The sequence below is a fragment of the Epinephelus fuscoguttatus genome, linkage group LG15 (assembly GCF_011397635.1).
Source record: "Epinephelus fuscoguttatus linkage group LG15, E.fuscoguttatus.final_Chr_v1".
NCBI lineage: Eukaryota > Metazoa > Chordata > Actinopteri > Perciformes > Serranidae > Epinephelus > Epinephelus fuscoguttatus.
In genome coordinates this window covers 34,567,413-34,583,594 of record NC_064766.1, presented here as the reverse complement: position 1 = coordinate 34,583,594, position 16,182 = coordinate 34,567,413, and the positions used below count along the sequence as shown (strand labels likewise).

Here is a 16,182-nt window from a genome sequence, read left to right as displayed (position 1 = left end):
TTTGGTATACAACAAAAGCTCGGTATGCCTTGTGACCCAAACAGTCAAATTGGTCTGTTTATGTGTACTACTCACACTCTGGCATCAAACTAGTTGCTATCTATCATTATAGTTGGCTTCACCCAATGGGCTGGATTAGTCAAGCTAAATGGACAATGATATATCTCTAAATCTCTGCATACTGACACTGTTCAACTGATGTCGAGTATATCTGTGGCAACACTCCAATTATTTCATTTACAGTAGAATTACGGCCAAGGTGGCACCATTGAACGTTTACATTTTTCAAAGTTAAAAGACAAAAAAGTGTCTTGTTTTCCCTGCTGAACCGAAAATGTACAGAACCATGACCCCAAAACCAAGGTACACACCTAACCATGAATTTTATATACCTTTACGCCCTTGTCATGCACATTAACAGATGAAGAGAGACCGAGGTGTACACCAATACAATCATGGTTTTAACAGACCAACATCACTAAAGAAATGACAGATTTGGTGAGGAGACTTCATGTCATGGGCATTGCCTAATACTACCTGTAAACATTTAAACAGCATCTGAACTGTCGTGCTCACAGTTTATTCACACTAACACAAACTTTACAATAGCAATCACTGTTAATAAATGCAAGTCAATAAGAGGTTCCACAGTGCAGATCAGATTGTGTGTACAAACCTAGTTTGAATTCCGTTAGGATTTTGTTGACAGAAGGTTCAGTAACCTGCTTCTCAACGTCTGCTCCCACTGAGACTTCTAAAAGAGAGAAGATTCATTATCAGAAAGATTACAGACACAGAAATTGATATTTGTTCATTAATAGAGAGAACTAAGAGTCTGGAGAGGTTGTGAAGACACTTAATATAAAGTGGTACGGAAATACAGAAAGTGGATTGTAGGGAATGTTGGGCTTGGATGCCTGGTAGTCAAATTGATTGAGAGAAAATTATTTCTGTTTATGTCAATTCTTTCCACACATTATTTCAAATCTAAGGGTAAAACCAACAATCTTTACAATGACGTGAATCCCAAAGACGAGGAAACTCTTCTCCCTTTAGTAAAACCACTGAAACCTTGCATTGCAGATCACCAATTATCCCGAGACAATAAGTGAATAATGGGGATTCTATATGGTCTTATACTGATATATATTAAGTAAAAAAGGTTATACATTATATATGGATGTAACTTTATTTTCACTGTTTAGATTTAATGTTGCATTAGCCTTGAAACCGATGTGTTACTGAAAAGGACTCGCTTTCAAGTAACAATGCATGAAAAGACAATGAGGCAAGCCTTTATACGCTTCATATGCTATTTTAGTATAAATCTAGTGTCTCCTATCCTCTCTCTCCATTTGGGTTTGTAGAGTCTCCTTTCCTCTCTCTCTATTTGGTTTTGTATTAAAGACATCAATGCATTTGACTAGTCTGGCATGAATAGAACTAGTCATTCCTGGCTATCAGGCATCCACACATCGAGCCAATATTCTGCCAGACAGCCTCTGACCGTACAGATAGCCTAGTCTTAACGAGGCACCCACCATTTCAATCCACAAGTTCCCATGTCACACTGATCCTGACACACACATGCACCTGCTAAGCATCTCTGCCAGGGAAGGGAGTAACCATGACAACCAACATCCCAGGGTCTGTGTGCTCTGGGCTCATGACTGTGCAGCTTGCAGGTGCTCATCCGGTGCCGATGCCAGAAAGTCAATTAGGAGATGGGCCTCCAACCATCTCCAGCCTTCAACTATTGACCAAGCTGAACACACATTCTCATTCATATTAACACCCTGCTTCCTATATCTCCTACAGTGAATGAGGTGATGGTGAAGATAAATACACGGCTCTGATTAATGCAGCAGAGGCCTTAAGTCAGGTCTAACTTGCAGTCGTGGGATGGATCTAACAGCATCTGTCAGCTGAGTCGCGGTAAGCCTGCTGTTAAACCCTGAGTGGTGGAGAATCCTGGCAGGTGATAAACAGCTCTGGTTAATGACTTTAATTACATTACATGTAGGCGCAGTTGGCAGCACAGTCATGATGTCACATAAAGTAAAGCTAATTTTAAATATCTAAGTAAATTTAAGCATATTATAAAATACATTTCCTCCTCTTATTTGGGGCTGTAATATCAAATTCACTGCAAAAAAATAAAGTAAAATTTAACCGTTTGTCTCTCAGGGGTAGACAGCATTACGACATGTGTATTGGAAAAACAGGTAAACTTGACCGAGTCTTTTTTGAGGTGCTTAACATAAACCTCCTAAAGCCTCTCTTAAATCAATACACAGATCACCCAACACGTCTCTAAAACCACAGTGGGAGACGCATCGCCTTGCCAGCTAAATCCAATGATGAAGCAGTTCACGACCACAGGAAAAAGCTCGTAAAATGAGAGCACATGTGCATGCAGAGCAGAGCGAGCGAGCTCGTGAGCGGTCATGAATGAGCCAGCGTAGCTCCAAGGCAGGTTTGCAGACAGGGGATCTAATATCATCACCATCATGCTAGTCCTATCCATTCTCTCCTGCCAGTGGAGTCTGCTGTCTAGACAGAGTGGGCAGCGTTGCTACCACTGGCATCCCCAGCTCACCGTTAATTTGCCTGATACTCCACTCCACTCCGCTGCTGGCAGAACTCACACGAAGTGGAGATGCAGCCCTGAGCTTCGTACAGGCAGATACCAAAATTCATGTAACTCAAAGCGTTGGTACAGCTCGCACCACAATGAATCACAGAAGCACCGTGACCAGCAGAAACAATAGACAGATGTTTTGAAGGAAAGGGTTTACCAGGATAATGGTGCTGCTTCTACTAAATGGAATCTAGCTAGATGAGCTCATATGTTCAAGAAACCCTTGGGTTAGAGTTCAAGTCACATCCACACATCCAAGACTCCATATTGCTTGTGGCTTCAAAACAGTGTGGCTATTTCACTGTAGGTTATATCCTGTTTAGTTACTGTTCTTGAATATGAAAGGAACCACTATTAAAACTTCTATATGTGACTTTTAGAGCATTAATATAGCAGCAAATCACTATTTCCTATGTAAAGATATAGTGGAGTAATGGCATCTTGAGCACACAATGAAGTCACACTACCTTTGCTGTAAGCTGAGCTTCTCTGTGGACGTTGTGGTGCGTGTATCCTGCTGGCAAGCTCATCACTGCCACTTTGCACTACACTTATATGGTGGTTACCACTGATATCGGGACTGCGTCATTGTGAAAATGTAGTGCCCACCCTCTGGTTCCCACTGGTTAACACTAGGTGCATTGAAATGGAGCCTAAGAATCCACTAACGTTCATAATAATAGCCTAATCAGAATAAAAATACCACGTGTAACCACCTCAATCGGAAGAATCAATTTATGTAGACTGCATGTAAACGGTTAAGTTGGAATCTCTGATCAGAATGATTTCAAATGTGATTAAATATTGTCCATGTTACCACAGCTACAGTTACCTCTGTCAGCACTGTTGCCACTGTTTAGCCCTGTTTATGGAGTTAGCACCGTTAGCCGCTTGAGGCCAACTCAGCCACCTCCATGTTGAGAATTGTATCCAGACAACACAGTTCTTCTGTTCTGCCCGAGGTTTTGAAAACCCTGAATCCAATGACCATAACTTGTAGTCTGAATCTCATTAAAGCCCCTATACAACTGAGACAGCTTGTTGTGTTTGATTCTGTGTCACACACACCTGTTGCTGGCAAGCATACACACAGCTATATGACAGACATCAGACACGGCCACAATGCCTTCACAACCTCTCCCTCTGTTTGGTGGTGTCAAAAAGTCTGGCTAAGGTTAATAAAGACGAATATAAAGTTGAGCAACCAACTTTAGTGTCTACCTCTGCTTCAAGTTGCACTGTGCAGTAAATTTAGCTGTGTATTAAAGTGAAATTTTAAAAAACAAACACTCTCAAGTATCAGTTTCTCATTTCCATAGATTAGCAGCACAGGCTACAGCCCCGGGAGACAGGAGGGAGAAACAAAGTACTTCTAATTTTCAAAACACTGAGTTACAAAGACAAAGGAGTCGCTTTAATCTGTCGCTAGTAGGACACCATCTGGTTATTGGGTAGTCCTCAGAAAATCCTACACATAAAAGAGGTGGTGCCTCTCTCTGGTCTTAGTCCAAACAACTCCCAAAGCTTTCATCTGCAACAACTGCGACTTCCAAAACTTCATCAGCGCTGACACTACAGCCCAATTTCGTGTTGCATGGCCAAAACTTTCAACTGTGTCTGCATGGCTAGAGGCTGAGTAAATGAACCCTCGACTACAAAGATTCTCTTTCATTTTCAATCGTATAACCTGGTGCTTGTGTGTATGATTTTGTATGATCAAAAGAGTTACATTCCTTGGCTTGTCCTTGCAATACCAAGACATGATTAATATGCTGATGAAGCAGATCAGACTCTCAGGAGGGACACTTGGGCATTAAGGAAAATAAAGACTTTCAGATTTAAAGATAACACAGGCACGGAGATCAGAGCAGTTACCCTCCTGTGTTTAATCTAACCTTTATGGAACAAAGACCCACCAGGCTTTGGGGCTGACGTGGCCAGCTTCTCCTCCTGGACGGTAGCCTGAACAGGCTCTGGATCTGAGTGCAATGGAACAGCAAGTAATTCCGGTTTAGGGTCATTGTGCATTTCAGGAGATCGCTGAGTGCCAGGTTCTAGGTCCGTGTGCTTTTGAGCCAGCTGTAGGCCAGTCTCAGAGTCTGTGTGCATGGAGGCTGGCTGAGGGCTGAGCTCTGGGCCGGTGTCCATATCCTCTGCCTGTAGCGCCTGCTCTGCAGCAGGAGTCTTGCAGTTGGAACAAACATAGTCCTCTCTGGGGTGGATTTCTGCTTGGCCTGAGTTCTGACGCTCGCACTCCAGGTGTAGCCATCTGAAAAGCGTGCAAAGGAATTTTAGGCGATTATTCAACAGGGATCTCTGTGAAATCCTAAAATGTGACATATTAATTACTGTGGTTTTCCTCAATGTTACCAGGGAATACGCAATTGCCACAGGGATACAAAAAAGACTGAAAAAAACACAAGTGTACTGCATTTGAAGTGTTTACAGTCGGTTATAAATAAATGTGCCGTACCTCTTACAAGTCTGGCAGAAGAGTAAGTCTTTGTGATGCTCAGGGTCCAGGATGCAGGCACACATAGAACAGCACAGAGCAGGGTCCTGGTTTTGGATGCAGTTCTCACACAGCAGGCTGGTGTGGTGCCATTGCCCGCTGGTTCGTGTTCCACATTGGATGCATACTCTGCAGTTCTGAGGAGCAAAGCCATTGAAAGCCAGTCAGACCCAATACAGTGTTTCTGCTATATAAATTTGGCTCTTCATGGGAAACAAGCCATGAACAAGTCATGGGATGGGAAACAAGCATGGAACCTGTCCAGGCCCACAGTGAATATGAGTATATTTAACCATGATTCTTTTCCAACAAAATTTGAGGTAGAGCCGGGGAATCTGACTAAAAAAATAACATCAATATTTTTAGGCCCTGATGAAATGGGTTTTCAAGGCAATTTTCTAATCAGCCGGATCATTTACACTAAACAGTTTTTAATAACTGCCAAAAAGAATAAAACTTTTAAAACACTGGCATCAAATAAGGTAGGTTCTGGCTACAAAGCTGCATGACTGGCTGCAGCATGCTGCCAAGTAGTGCTACAAATGGCTGACACTTAAAATCAGAGCAATTTGCCAATAATCAAAACATGGAGCAAATCTATGAACTTTTTATTTCCTGCTTTGTCTCAAACATTTTTGGATTTTTTTTATATATTTTTTGAATGGATTAGTGTAAGCTATATAAAGCCCACTCCATTTTCTATCTTTTATTTTCTGGGTATTGCGTGCAGACAAAAGTCCCACTGCTTTTCAAAAATGATTGGAACAGTGAGCACAGTGTTGTGAGCGACAGAACGACAGAGTGGCACAAGCAAATAAATGGCAGCCAGATTTTTTGATGAAATATCCACACTGACAGCGTGCACCAGCAAGCAGTGCTGCTTTGAGTTTTAAAAAAAAAAAAAAAAAAAAAAAAAGTGGCCATTTGGCTTCTATTTCAGCAGCATGCCTCTGAAGTGCAGCTGTTCATTTAAAACTGCATTCAGACTTCAGTATTTTGCTCATGCTAGGAATGGAAAGAGGCTTCCCAAATTTGACAAAACCTTCTTGCCCACAACTGCACAGAGATTACTGTCACACACACAAAAAAATCATAAGACGGTATAAAATCCTAAAGAAGAAAATCTTTTGAGTTATCGAGCATATTCAGCTTTAAAACTATTAAATTAGTATATAGATTTTAAAGAAGGGCTACTTTAAGCTTAATACTCTAAGCAGGCCTGTTATGAATGCATAAATATTAGGACGGTGCCGAACAGTTTGAATCTTCAAAGCTTCATTCATATCGTTGGCATTCAAAATCTGAATCAACATTTAAATGCTGCGCTGCTTTTTTGGCATGGCTATTGATTCAGTTCAAACCCGGTATTTCTGCACAGTTGCAGATAAATATTAGGCTACACTAACATTATTAGTATTATACTAGTTGTAGACTAGTGGTGGCTGGGTAGGAATGTTTCTGATATGTGTGATCCAAACATGTCTAGTAACTCCAGAGCAAGCAAAATGTATTGAGATAGATAGATGTAATCATTTACAAAATTCACAACATGTTTTTATCTAATGAAATATTCTCCTTCGACCCATATTTGCTGACATTTAGCCTTTAAAAAATAATGTTTCTGTGGTCGAAAAACAGTTCTTGGCTTCTTGGCTTTGGAGCCTATCCCAGCCCTGGACAGGTCACCAGACTATCACAGGGGTGACACATAGAGACAGACAACCATTCACACTCACATTCACACCAACAACCAATTTAGAGTCACCATTTAACCTTATCTCTAGGTCTTTGGACTGTGGGAGGAAGCCAGAGTATCCAGTGAAAACCTATACAAACTTGGCAGTCCCTCACCTCTCAAACCCCCCACCCCAGGTTTGAACCAGCAACCCTCTTACTGTGATGCGACAATGCTAACCACTGCACCACAGTGCTGTGTTGCTGCAAAGAAACTATAAATTCTAGAACAATGATCCTCCTTCAACATGGCAGCAAAGAAAATCTAAACAGTCACCACAGTTTCATGACGGGCACCCAATATGAGGAACATTAAAATGTCACAATTGGGGCGTCGGTTGCTTAGCGGATAGAGCAGACGCCCCATGTAAAAGGGTGTTGCCGCAGCCCCCGGGTTCAACTCCAGCCTGTGGCCCTTTGCTGCATGTCATTCGCTCTCTCTCCCCACTTCACGCTTGACTTTCCTGTCAATTAAAAGGCAAAACTGCCCAAAAAATTATCTTTCAATCAAGCTGACCTTTTGGATATAAAATGTCATCACTTCATTATTTCATTCTATTGAACGTTTATGTGACTTTTGTCACAATTAGCGTATGAATTCTTAAATTATAGCCAAAAACATGTTGTGTGAGGTCACAGTGACCTTTGACCACCAAACTAATCAGTTCATCCAAGTGGAAGTTTGTGCCAAATTTTAAGAAATTCCCTGAATGTGATTCCACAGAGCGATCGTTGTCTCCATTTGTTCTTATTTTCAACAAGACATGACCACAAAGCTTCTTCATGAAGCCCTTATTTTTTTCCAATACAGTGACTTTGCAGCGTAGTCGATTAGCTAGCCACTCAGCTTGAGAAAGCTTTTGTCTCAAGCGCGGCCTGCCATTCTGGTGCTCGTACATGATAGAGGAACATGACGGAGCACTGAAACTGGAACAATGGACTAATTCTTCATTGATATCTACTTCAGTCAGACGATTGCACTCAGAACAAAACTACCACGTGAGAGGGGACGGGTTGGAGGCGGGCGCCCAAGAGAAGCGAGTGCCAAGGATGTGTGTGGGTTGTGTTCCTCCTGTGCTGAGTCAGACAGAGAAGCCAAGTGTAAAGACCTTCCATCACCTGCTGGCTCTATTACTGCAGCCTCCTCCAGCCGCTGCAGAGAACTGGTTGGTGTGTTAACCCGCCATATGAGTGACAAGCACAACATTTACGCCGCTGGAGGATGGCAGGCGGGGCTGCACTGAGGGATGCGTGTGATTAACAAGCACATGCATGCACACACACATACACACCATGTTATCTTAACCGCAAAGAGACTGAACTGAAACTTTTCAAAGATCAGCTGGTGTGAGTCATTTCTTAACCACAGGACGTGCAAATACAAACCACCAAAAAGTCATATTTTTATACGTGGTAGACAGCAATGATTTATATCTTGAATACTAATGTCCACAGTGGGAACTTTGTGTTGCAGTTTGCTGTAAATATATACCTGGTGGAAACAATAGGTTGGCGCTTCAATAGTGGAATATCTTGAAATAATTTCACATAGGGGGGCGATGTTTGTGCATTTCCTTAAAATCTGTGGTTCAACCTTCCGTCGGGGAAACTAGATTATGTATGTTACTAATACAAAACCCAATTGCTGTCTAATACGGGAAACATATCAATGGGGGACAGAACTTTAAATATGCCTGACACCTCCACCGCAGGGCAGCAAATATGACAGAGGAAGGAAGCTCAAAGTTCAGGTTCACATCCAAAAGCTACACACTAAAAATCCAAATGCAGCAGATATACTGAATGATTCACAAACACTAATGCTGTGTCAGCCACTGCCAGTTAGCCTACCAGCTAACAAGCTAACAAACAGCATAAACAAATAAAAGATGCTAACTGCTCTTTCCATTCTGATTCATCTGCTATCTGAGATTTTGGTGCACAACAGACTCCTTATATGAGTGTGAGCGCCAGCCAGCTTGAAGGCCAAGACCCACCAAACTGACATCAAAGGACTAGTGACGATGAAGGCTGCCACCTCACATCACCTGTGTTTCGATCAAAAAGTTGGACTTGAACACACCACAAAGACCACAGCTGACAACCAACGAGCGTGAATGTTCTGCACCTGCATGAGAGGAAGTAACTCTAAATACCACAGCTTATTCAAAATGCTGAATCAGCTGGAAAAAAAAAAGCCTAAAAGGGCCGACTATTGCCAACTTGTGCTAACGGTGACAGACACATTGCAAAAACTAACACGACAAATGCTCACCAGCAGCCCAACATTGACCAATACCTGACCGTCAGGTATGTATGTAATAGCCCTGATGCGCAGTGCTCTTACACCGCTCAGCCTAGTGCAAGTGCGGCTGGAGAAAGCAACAGCGAAACCTTCCAGAAGCAGCAGTGGTGACTGGGGCAGAAACCCGATCCAAAATTAGAGGCTTTTTTTTTTTACGACTATTATGTTGGAAAACCATATTAAACAAAATATTATCATAAATATCATACTTTAAATAATGTCTGGAGGGGGACTTTAAATAAGCCATCCAGCCACATGAGGTCTTTCCTACCTTACATCTCCATCCATTGGTTGGAAGAGTGTCTATAGCAGGTTGCAGACAGAAGGTATGGTATCCTTTGTCACACATGTCACACACCAGCATTTTAGTGTCCTCTCCTGGATTCCTACAAAGACAGAGAGAAGGTTGAATGAAAAGGGACAGCATAGGACTTTGATGTGCAACATAAACTGCAAAAGGTTTGGCAGGATTTTATGTACAGTGGTCACATGGATTATCATAGCTGCCTTGTTTCTCTTTTTGGAACAACCATCTTTAAAAGATGAATTATTTTTTTTGCTTTAGTTCTCTACTGAGAACTTCGATTATTTGACTCCATTTATTCTCCAGGCCAGGTTAAAGCACAAGTGTATTTTTTTTTATTTTTTTAGACTGTTTCATCCCTTGTTTGAACTGATGTGTTATTCCTTTTCATACTGGATCTCAGTTTTATGGCAAATATCAATTCCATTTGTTGTCGTGTTAATAAATGAATGCATGCAAGAATCAGAAGAGAGAACCAGCCTCCTGCTGCCAACATTATTAGGAGCTCTCTGTTCTTATTTTTATTTATTTATTTATTTATTTATTCCAAAAAAAAAGGGAGGAAGAACTATGTGTTTTAATTTTAGTGCACATTTTTGGTCAACTCTTAATAATTTTATTTATTTTATTAAAATACACTTCCAAAAATACAACAGTCGTTCACAATAAAAATATTTTTTTTCCAGACCAGCTAGAAGACTGGCTGAGCACACTGACTATCCCTTGTAGGCGAGGACATGCAACAAGTTATTTTGAATATGCTTCATCCAGTGCTAAAACATTTAACCTGTGAGGAACATTAAGTGACCTTATACATTGAGGTAGTAAGGTTTTGTTTATATATATTATACACATATATGCTTGTGTGTTTACACTTACTAAAGGTGGTGAATGTAGCTTGTTTACAGAATTAATAAAGGGACTACTGATTGCTGTGCATCAGAATGGTAAATGCAACACTAATGCCCGCTCCTGCACAAATTATAGTATGCAAAAACATTAGCCCAGCTGATACACAGTAGCTCTGGGCGTATAGCTGTGCGTCACAGTGTGTGTGGGTGCTACATCTCTAATTGTAAGGTTGGCAATGAGTAAGGCAAAAAAAAAAAAAAAAAAAGGTTAATAAAAAATGAGAGAGACTCATAAATGGCCTTTTGCTGTTGCTCACACTGGCTGAATTTCAATTATCTTTTACTTCTATAAATTTGTGTTGTCAAAATTAAACAATTCAAAGGAATCAGAAAATCTGAAACCATCCCGTCCATTACAGTTTGTGATGATAAACTCATCTTGAAAACACCATGCAGTGCAGTAATAACATGGTACTAGAATTGCTATGTAAATATGGCGCACAAAGCTCAATGGACAGTGTTCACCTAAGGCAAACAGTCCTGGTTGCTAGCAGAGCTCCTGTGCTGTTTAAATAAGGTCAGAAGTTACAAGACTGAGCTTCAGGGTACAACATCCAGTTAGCTCCTCACAAACCACAGAGGTAAACAAACTAGCAGTAAGCACCATGCCTGGTAGCTACGTGGAGAATTAGTAAACGGAAAAGAGAAAGAAAAGATAGACAGCACAAAAACATTCAGTGTGAGATGTGTTATTTAGACGGATAGGAAGGTGACTTACTTGCATGTCTGGCAGATTTTGCACTCAGGGCACTGCCAACCTGCCCTCCTCAGAGGGGTCACGGCCATGTCCAGGCACATCCCATGATAATGCTGACCACAACTGGTGCAGAAGAGCTGGTCCAGTAGGTCCCCTGGACTATCACATAGTGCGCAATTTACATCATCTACAACTACGGGCAGAAAAAATAAAGAATTCCAGTCAGGAAAACAGCAGTTTATTCAATTCCATTTCATCAAATTTCTAATTTTCACTTGAAGAGGACCTGTTACACATACTTCACATTCATGCTTGTATTTCGGGTTTCTACTAAAACGTGTTTACATGCAGCTGGGGGAATGGCTGACGAGGTATAGCGGCACTTTTTACTGTAAAAAAAAAATCACCAATGAAAGCTTCTGAATCAAAATCTTCATAGCCGGACATGTTCCAGACAGAATATGATGCAAAATCTGGTAAAAAATTAACAACAACGGCAACCACGATTACATGTTTCCCTCACGTTAGCATGTAGCTATACGTAGCAGTGTAGGCTACATAATGGGGTGGGGGGGGTGGGTGGGGGATCGATACAGCATAGTATCGCAGTATTTTTGTGTGGCAATATCGGCAATATCGTATCGTCACTAGGGGTGTAAATCACCAGCTTCATCACGATACGATATTATATCGATTTGTTTGGATGACGATACGATGTTTGCCGATATCACAAAGTCTGTCACAATACGATTTTGATTCGATTCGATTCAGGAGCCTGCAATCGATATGACGCGATATCATATGCCCATCTAACACAATCATTTACATCAACTCACAAAAACAACTAGAATATGATTTGACCATTTTATTTCTGAGCTCTGTTTGTTGTTTGAGCGGAGGCGCGCTTGCTATGGATCGATGTTTTCATTTTGCATCGATATAATCAGATTGTTAATCAATGAATCGATGTATCGATGTGGATTGATGTATCGTTACACCCCTAATTGTCACACAGCGCTACGTATTCATTTTTTATTATATGAATTATCAATATGACAAATATGGATTAAACTTTAGGTAACTTACTTAAATAATATAAAATCCATTGCTTTTTTTAGTCCACTGGACACATTTTTCTGCCACAAAAAAAATGTCTGAAGTGAGATGAACAGACTGAGAACTTTGTCTTCTTAGATAAAACAGATGTTGACAAAGTTTTCCTTTGGGGACATAATTTACATTTGAAAAAGGGAAATAAGCCGCAATATATTTTATCGCAAAACTCAGCATATCATATCGTATCGATAATATCATATCATGGATCCTCTGGTGATTCCTACCCCAGTACATAATGTAAAAACTTGCAGTAAGGTGCCTGAAGCAGATGACCATACAAAGAATTCCCCCACAAGCTTAAAAGTAGAAGAAAAAAAAAAAAAGTTTTTTTGCTCACGGGAATTACTTTCACATTCGTTCACCTCATTATCTAAAACTAGTTAACATGAACATCTGACACTGTAACATTACACACATGACAGAAAATAAGGCAAAGCATAATAGGTCCCCTTTAAGTAAACCATTTTACTGTAGATGTCTGTATTTAATACTACTCAACACTTGCATTTGTGAATGGCCAGTTCAATGTGTTCTGGGCAGAGGAGCGAGAGACTCCTGATATCCTGAAAGGTCCCAGCTGCCCCCGCACAGGGGAAATGGTAGAGTTGAGCACATCCTTCAGCACAGCACTTAACGGATGCTCCAAGGCGCTTACAGTATGCACAGTGCTGCAGAGAAAGAGAAAAATATGTCTGAAATGTCTTTATCTGCAACTAAAATTAATTCATTTCATCAACAAGTCCTTGACATTTTTTTATGACTGACGTAGCTTATGTAAGGACTTCATCTTTTAATGTCTCTTTGGGAAAAATAGTTATGTGGTTTCTCAGCTTGAAGACGACCCCTGTTTTAACCCCCTGATGGTCACATTCATGACAGAACCTCATCCATTCCCAATTCCTCTCAGTCCCATGAGTGTGCACTAATAGCCACTCTGGAGATCAAGTGCAGGTCTTGCTGATGGGCTACGCGACCAATGGGCTGCAAATGCAATCGGAGAGCTGTGAGCTGTGCCACTGCTAACACTAGGAGCTAAGCTGCCATGAGAGCTCAGCCCCGTTGAGTGGCGTGACCTTTTCCATTTCACAGCTGAGAGATCCACGCTGCCGGGCCGACCTTTACCAGCCAGTCTGATCCATCAGCTTTGCTGTGCCTCACTGAAGCAGTCCCTCCCTGCTGCCCCAGCACATTAAGATGGTGTTAACACCTATTAGTCCATGGATGTTCTCCCTTGACTCACCTTTGTGCTCCCTGAGTCAATGGCTCTGTCCACATTAAGCAGAGATTGTCCCTCGCCCTCACAAACACCTTCGGACCACAAGGCACAACTCTGATGTGCCCAGCATTGCCCTGAAATTTCGAGACATAAAGGATGTGATGAGAACATAGGTAAAGGTCACAATCTAATCATTGTCTGGTGCAGATTCTGCTTCATACTGAGCATTCATGAATAAATGGTAACTCTCCATTAGAAGTGCCAACAATGCTTTGTAAAAAGGAGTAAAAATGTTCAGTCTACTTGTCTTACCTGACTCGAAGAGAGACTGGACGTTAAGATTTTGTGGAAGGCCGACATGAGAAAGTTCATCCCAAAATCGACTGGCTGGGTCTGGTTCTTCCTCGCAGCTTTCAGACCCACTGGAACAAAGGAAGAGGTTTGCAAAAAAGCGGGTCAGCACAAGTTTTTTTTAAAAGAGGACAGCTAAAAGATATGCTACACAGGAAGAGGACAGCCTGAGTGAATTTAGGAATGAATCGAGAGCAGAGACATTAGGGTAGAGGACGATGTGCAGTTTTTACAAAAGCAGAGAGATGAAGACAAGAGAGAATGAGCTGGGGGAAAAATGCTAGAGAGCAAATAAAAAGCTGTGGGGGAGGAGGGAGAGTAGGAGGAGGAAGAGGGCCATCTTGTTTGGCGTGTGCACAAGAGGCTGGCTGTTCTGTCTCATAAAATCTGTTGAAAAGGATGCGTTTCCCTGAGTCCCTGGCTTGAACTAGTGAGCTGCATAGCATGCGGAAAATGTTGAGAGGGAGCATTAGCATTTAAAAAGGACCTTAGTTCCAGTAAACAAACCAACGGCCAAAATCTAGACTGGTTTCTGGAAGCATGATGGCACACTCATGACAGCTCATTGTTTACAACCAAAGTTTCATCACCAATTACCACATTATCCCCAGCCTCCTCACATTTCCAGTTGTGCCCTTTGTCCACCACCTCTGCCTCTCTGACAAATCAATGTGTAATTTCTCCTCCTGCGCCTCAGTGTGGCACAACCAAGGACTGGTCCCAGTGGCCAATCACACAGCAGCAACACAACAGCTACTGGTTGGCTTGGCATGCAGCCAGACCCATACTGCTCCCACTGCCCATTACGTCACTGGGAACCCGGAGAGACTCACAACTGGCTCCAAAAGGACCAAAACAAATTAGGCAGTTGTCCAAAAGAGTCCGAGGAGGGTCTTTTGTTGCAGCGGTGCACAAATATGTAGCGCCCATAAACACAAGAAAGGTTCACGTGAACCCTTCACCTGATGTGACATTCTTGGGCCTGAGGCCACGTCTGATAATTCAGTCTTTAAATGTGGAGTGACAACACAACCTGCTATCTGAGAGAGGCCCTTCAGCTTGTGAGGTCTGTGGTTTTGTTTTGTGTGCATGCTACTTTGTGTAAATGAGTTAGTGCACAGGTAAATATATATGAAGAGGTGTGACCATTACTGACCATCACCATTGCTCTCCTTCACCACCATAATCCACTGAGTGTCAATACTGCTTTCTAAGGAAAGGGTAAAGGGTAATTTCACCTAAAACTAAAGAATTAACTTTCACAAAGATGGGGTCCATTACGCGTCGCCGCTGAAACGTTCACTCATAGCCTCTGTTTGCCGTTTGAGCAGCTTTATAAAACTCTTGAACATGTAATGGCTCCTTAATTAGCAAGTTGACTTTACATAGACGGCAATTCAATTCAATTTCTCCTGACATTGTGTTGTTTGGTTTGTTCACTACTCCGTGACATGCGCATTAAGGCCCTAACATACTCGGACGGAACATACGCGGAACGGATTCCGCAGAGGTCCGTGCGGACTCAAAGCGGACGTCCGCAAGCCCTGTGCGCGCAAAGCTCAGATTTTACGACCGCGCGGACTCCGCTCCACGCACCAGTGACTGCTCAGCATGTATTTTTCACATCGCGGGGATTTTTCACGGAAACTACAACGCGGAAGTGCTCTCAACTATGAAAGCCCGAATGACTGCAGACATTCCTCGCGGAGTCCGCTCCACTTATAGTATGCCCGAGTATGCTTGTGTCGAGCGGGTGGAGGCATTGATCCCCCCCACCCTCCGCTCTCTCACTAAGCAGCCTCCCTCTGTCTCCTCTCACTCAGCCTCGTTCAGCGTCGATCTTGTCAGCATACTCCCTCCCCACCCCCCCACATCTCGCGATTGCATCGTCATTTAAAAAAGACATCGTGAAACAACCCTTCTATCGCCGATGGGCGATCGGATCGCCCATTGGCACAACCCTAGTGTGATTGTGTGTGTGTGTGTGTGTGTGTGTGTGCGTTAGAGTGTGGCACGGGCTGCATATTTCTGTCCGAACCCGAACCGAGCCCGACATTATTTGATGACCAAAGCACTGAGTTTGTGTGCTGGTGTGCTCAACGGAGAGGGAGACCTCCATGTTTGAGACGGGAGCGGGAGGCAGGAGGTCCGACGCTTCCAGCGAGAGGAAAGGGAGAAATAGAACAAAATAAGATAAAATAGGAAAAACCTGTCTCACTTTTTTATTTTATTTTCAGCGTTTAACCAAGGCGGAGGCGGGCGGCTGGACGTCCGAGACTTCCAGCGAGGAGAGAGGTAGAAACAAACAGCCAATGTGTGTGTGTGTGTGTGTGTGTTATGTTCAGGTGTTGTCACGTAAATAACAGTGCCCAAGCAATAAACAGGACAGACAATA

At 42.3% G+C, this 16,182-nt stretch overlaps 1 protein-coding gene across 13 annotated transcripts in view; it reads right to left on the bottom strand.

Moving 5' to 3' along the window:
* The window catches only part of kmt2cb (lysine (K)-specific methyltransferase 2Cb), an 86,982-nt gene that overhangs the window by 45,127 nt on the left and 25,673 nt on the right, over positions 1-16,182 (bottom strand). For all 13 annotated transcript variants that reach the window (XM_049597454.1, XM_049597456.1, XM_049597463.1 and 10 more), the window contains exons 6-13: positions 13,749-13,858; positions 13,461-13,570; positions 12,726-12,888; positions 11,126-11,297; positions 9,464-9,578; positions 5,115-5,290; positions 4,558-4,910; positions 677-754 (exon numbers count right to left, since the gene is read on the bottom strand). In XM_049597454.1, the coding sequence (XP_049453411.1) occupies positions 677-754; positions 4,558-4,910; positions 5,115-5,290; positions 9,464-9,578; positions 11,126-11,297; positions 12,726-12,888; positions 13,461-13,570; positions 13,749-13,858 (1,277 nt within the window). The remainder of the gene's footprint in view (positions 1-676; positions 755-4,557; positions 4,911-5,114; positions 5,291-9,463; positions 9,579-11,125; positions 11,298-12,725; positions 12,889-13,460; positions 13,571-13,748; positions 13,859-16,182) is intronic.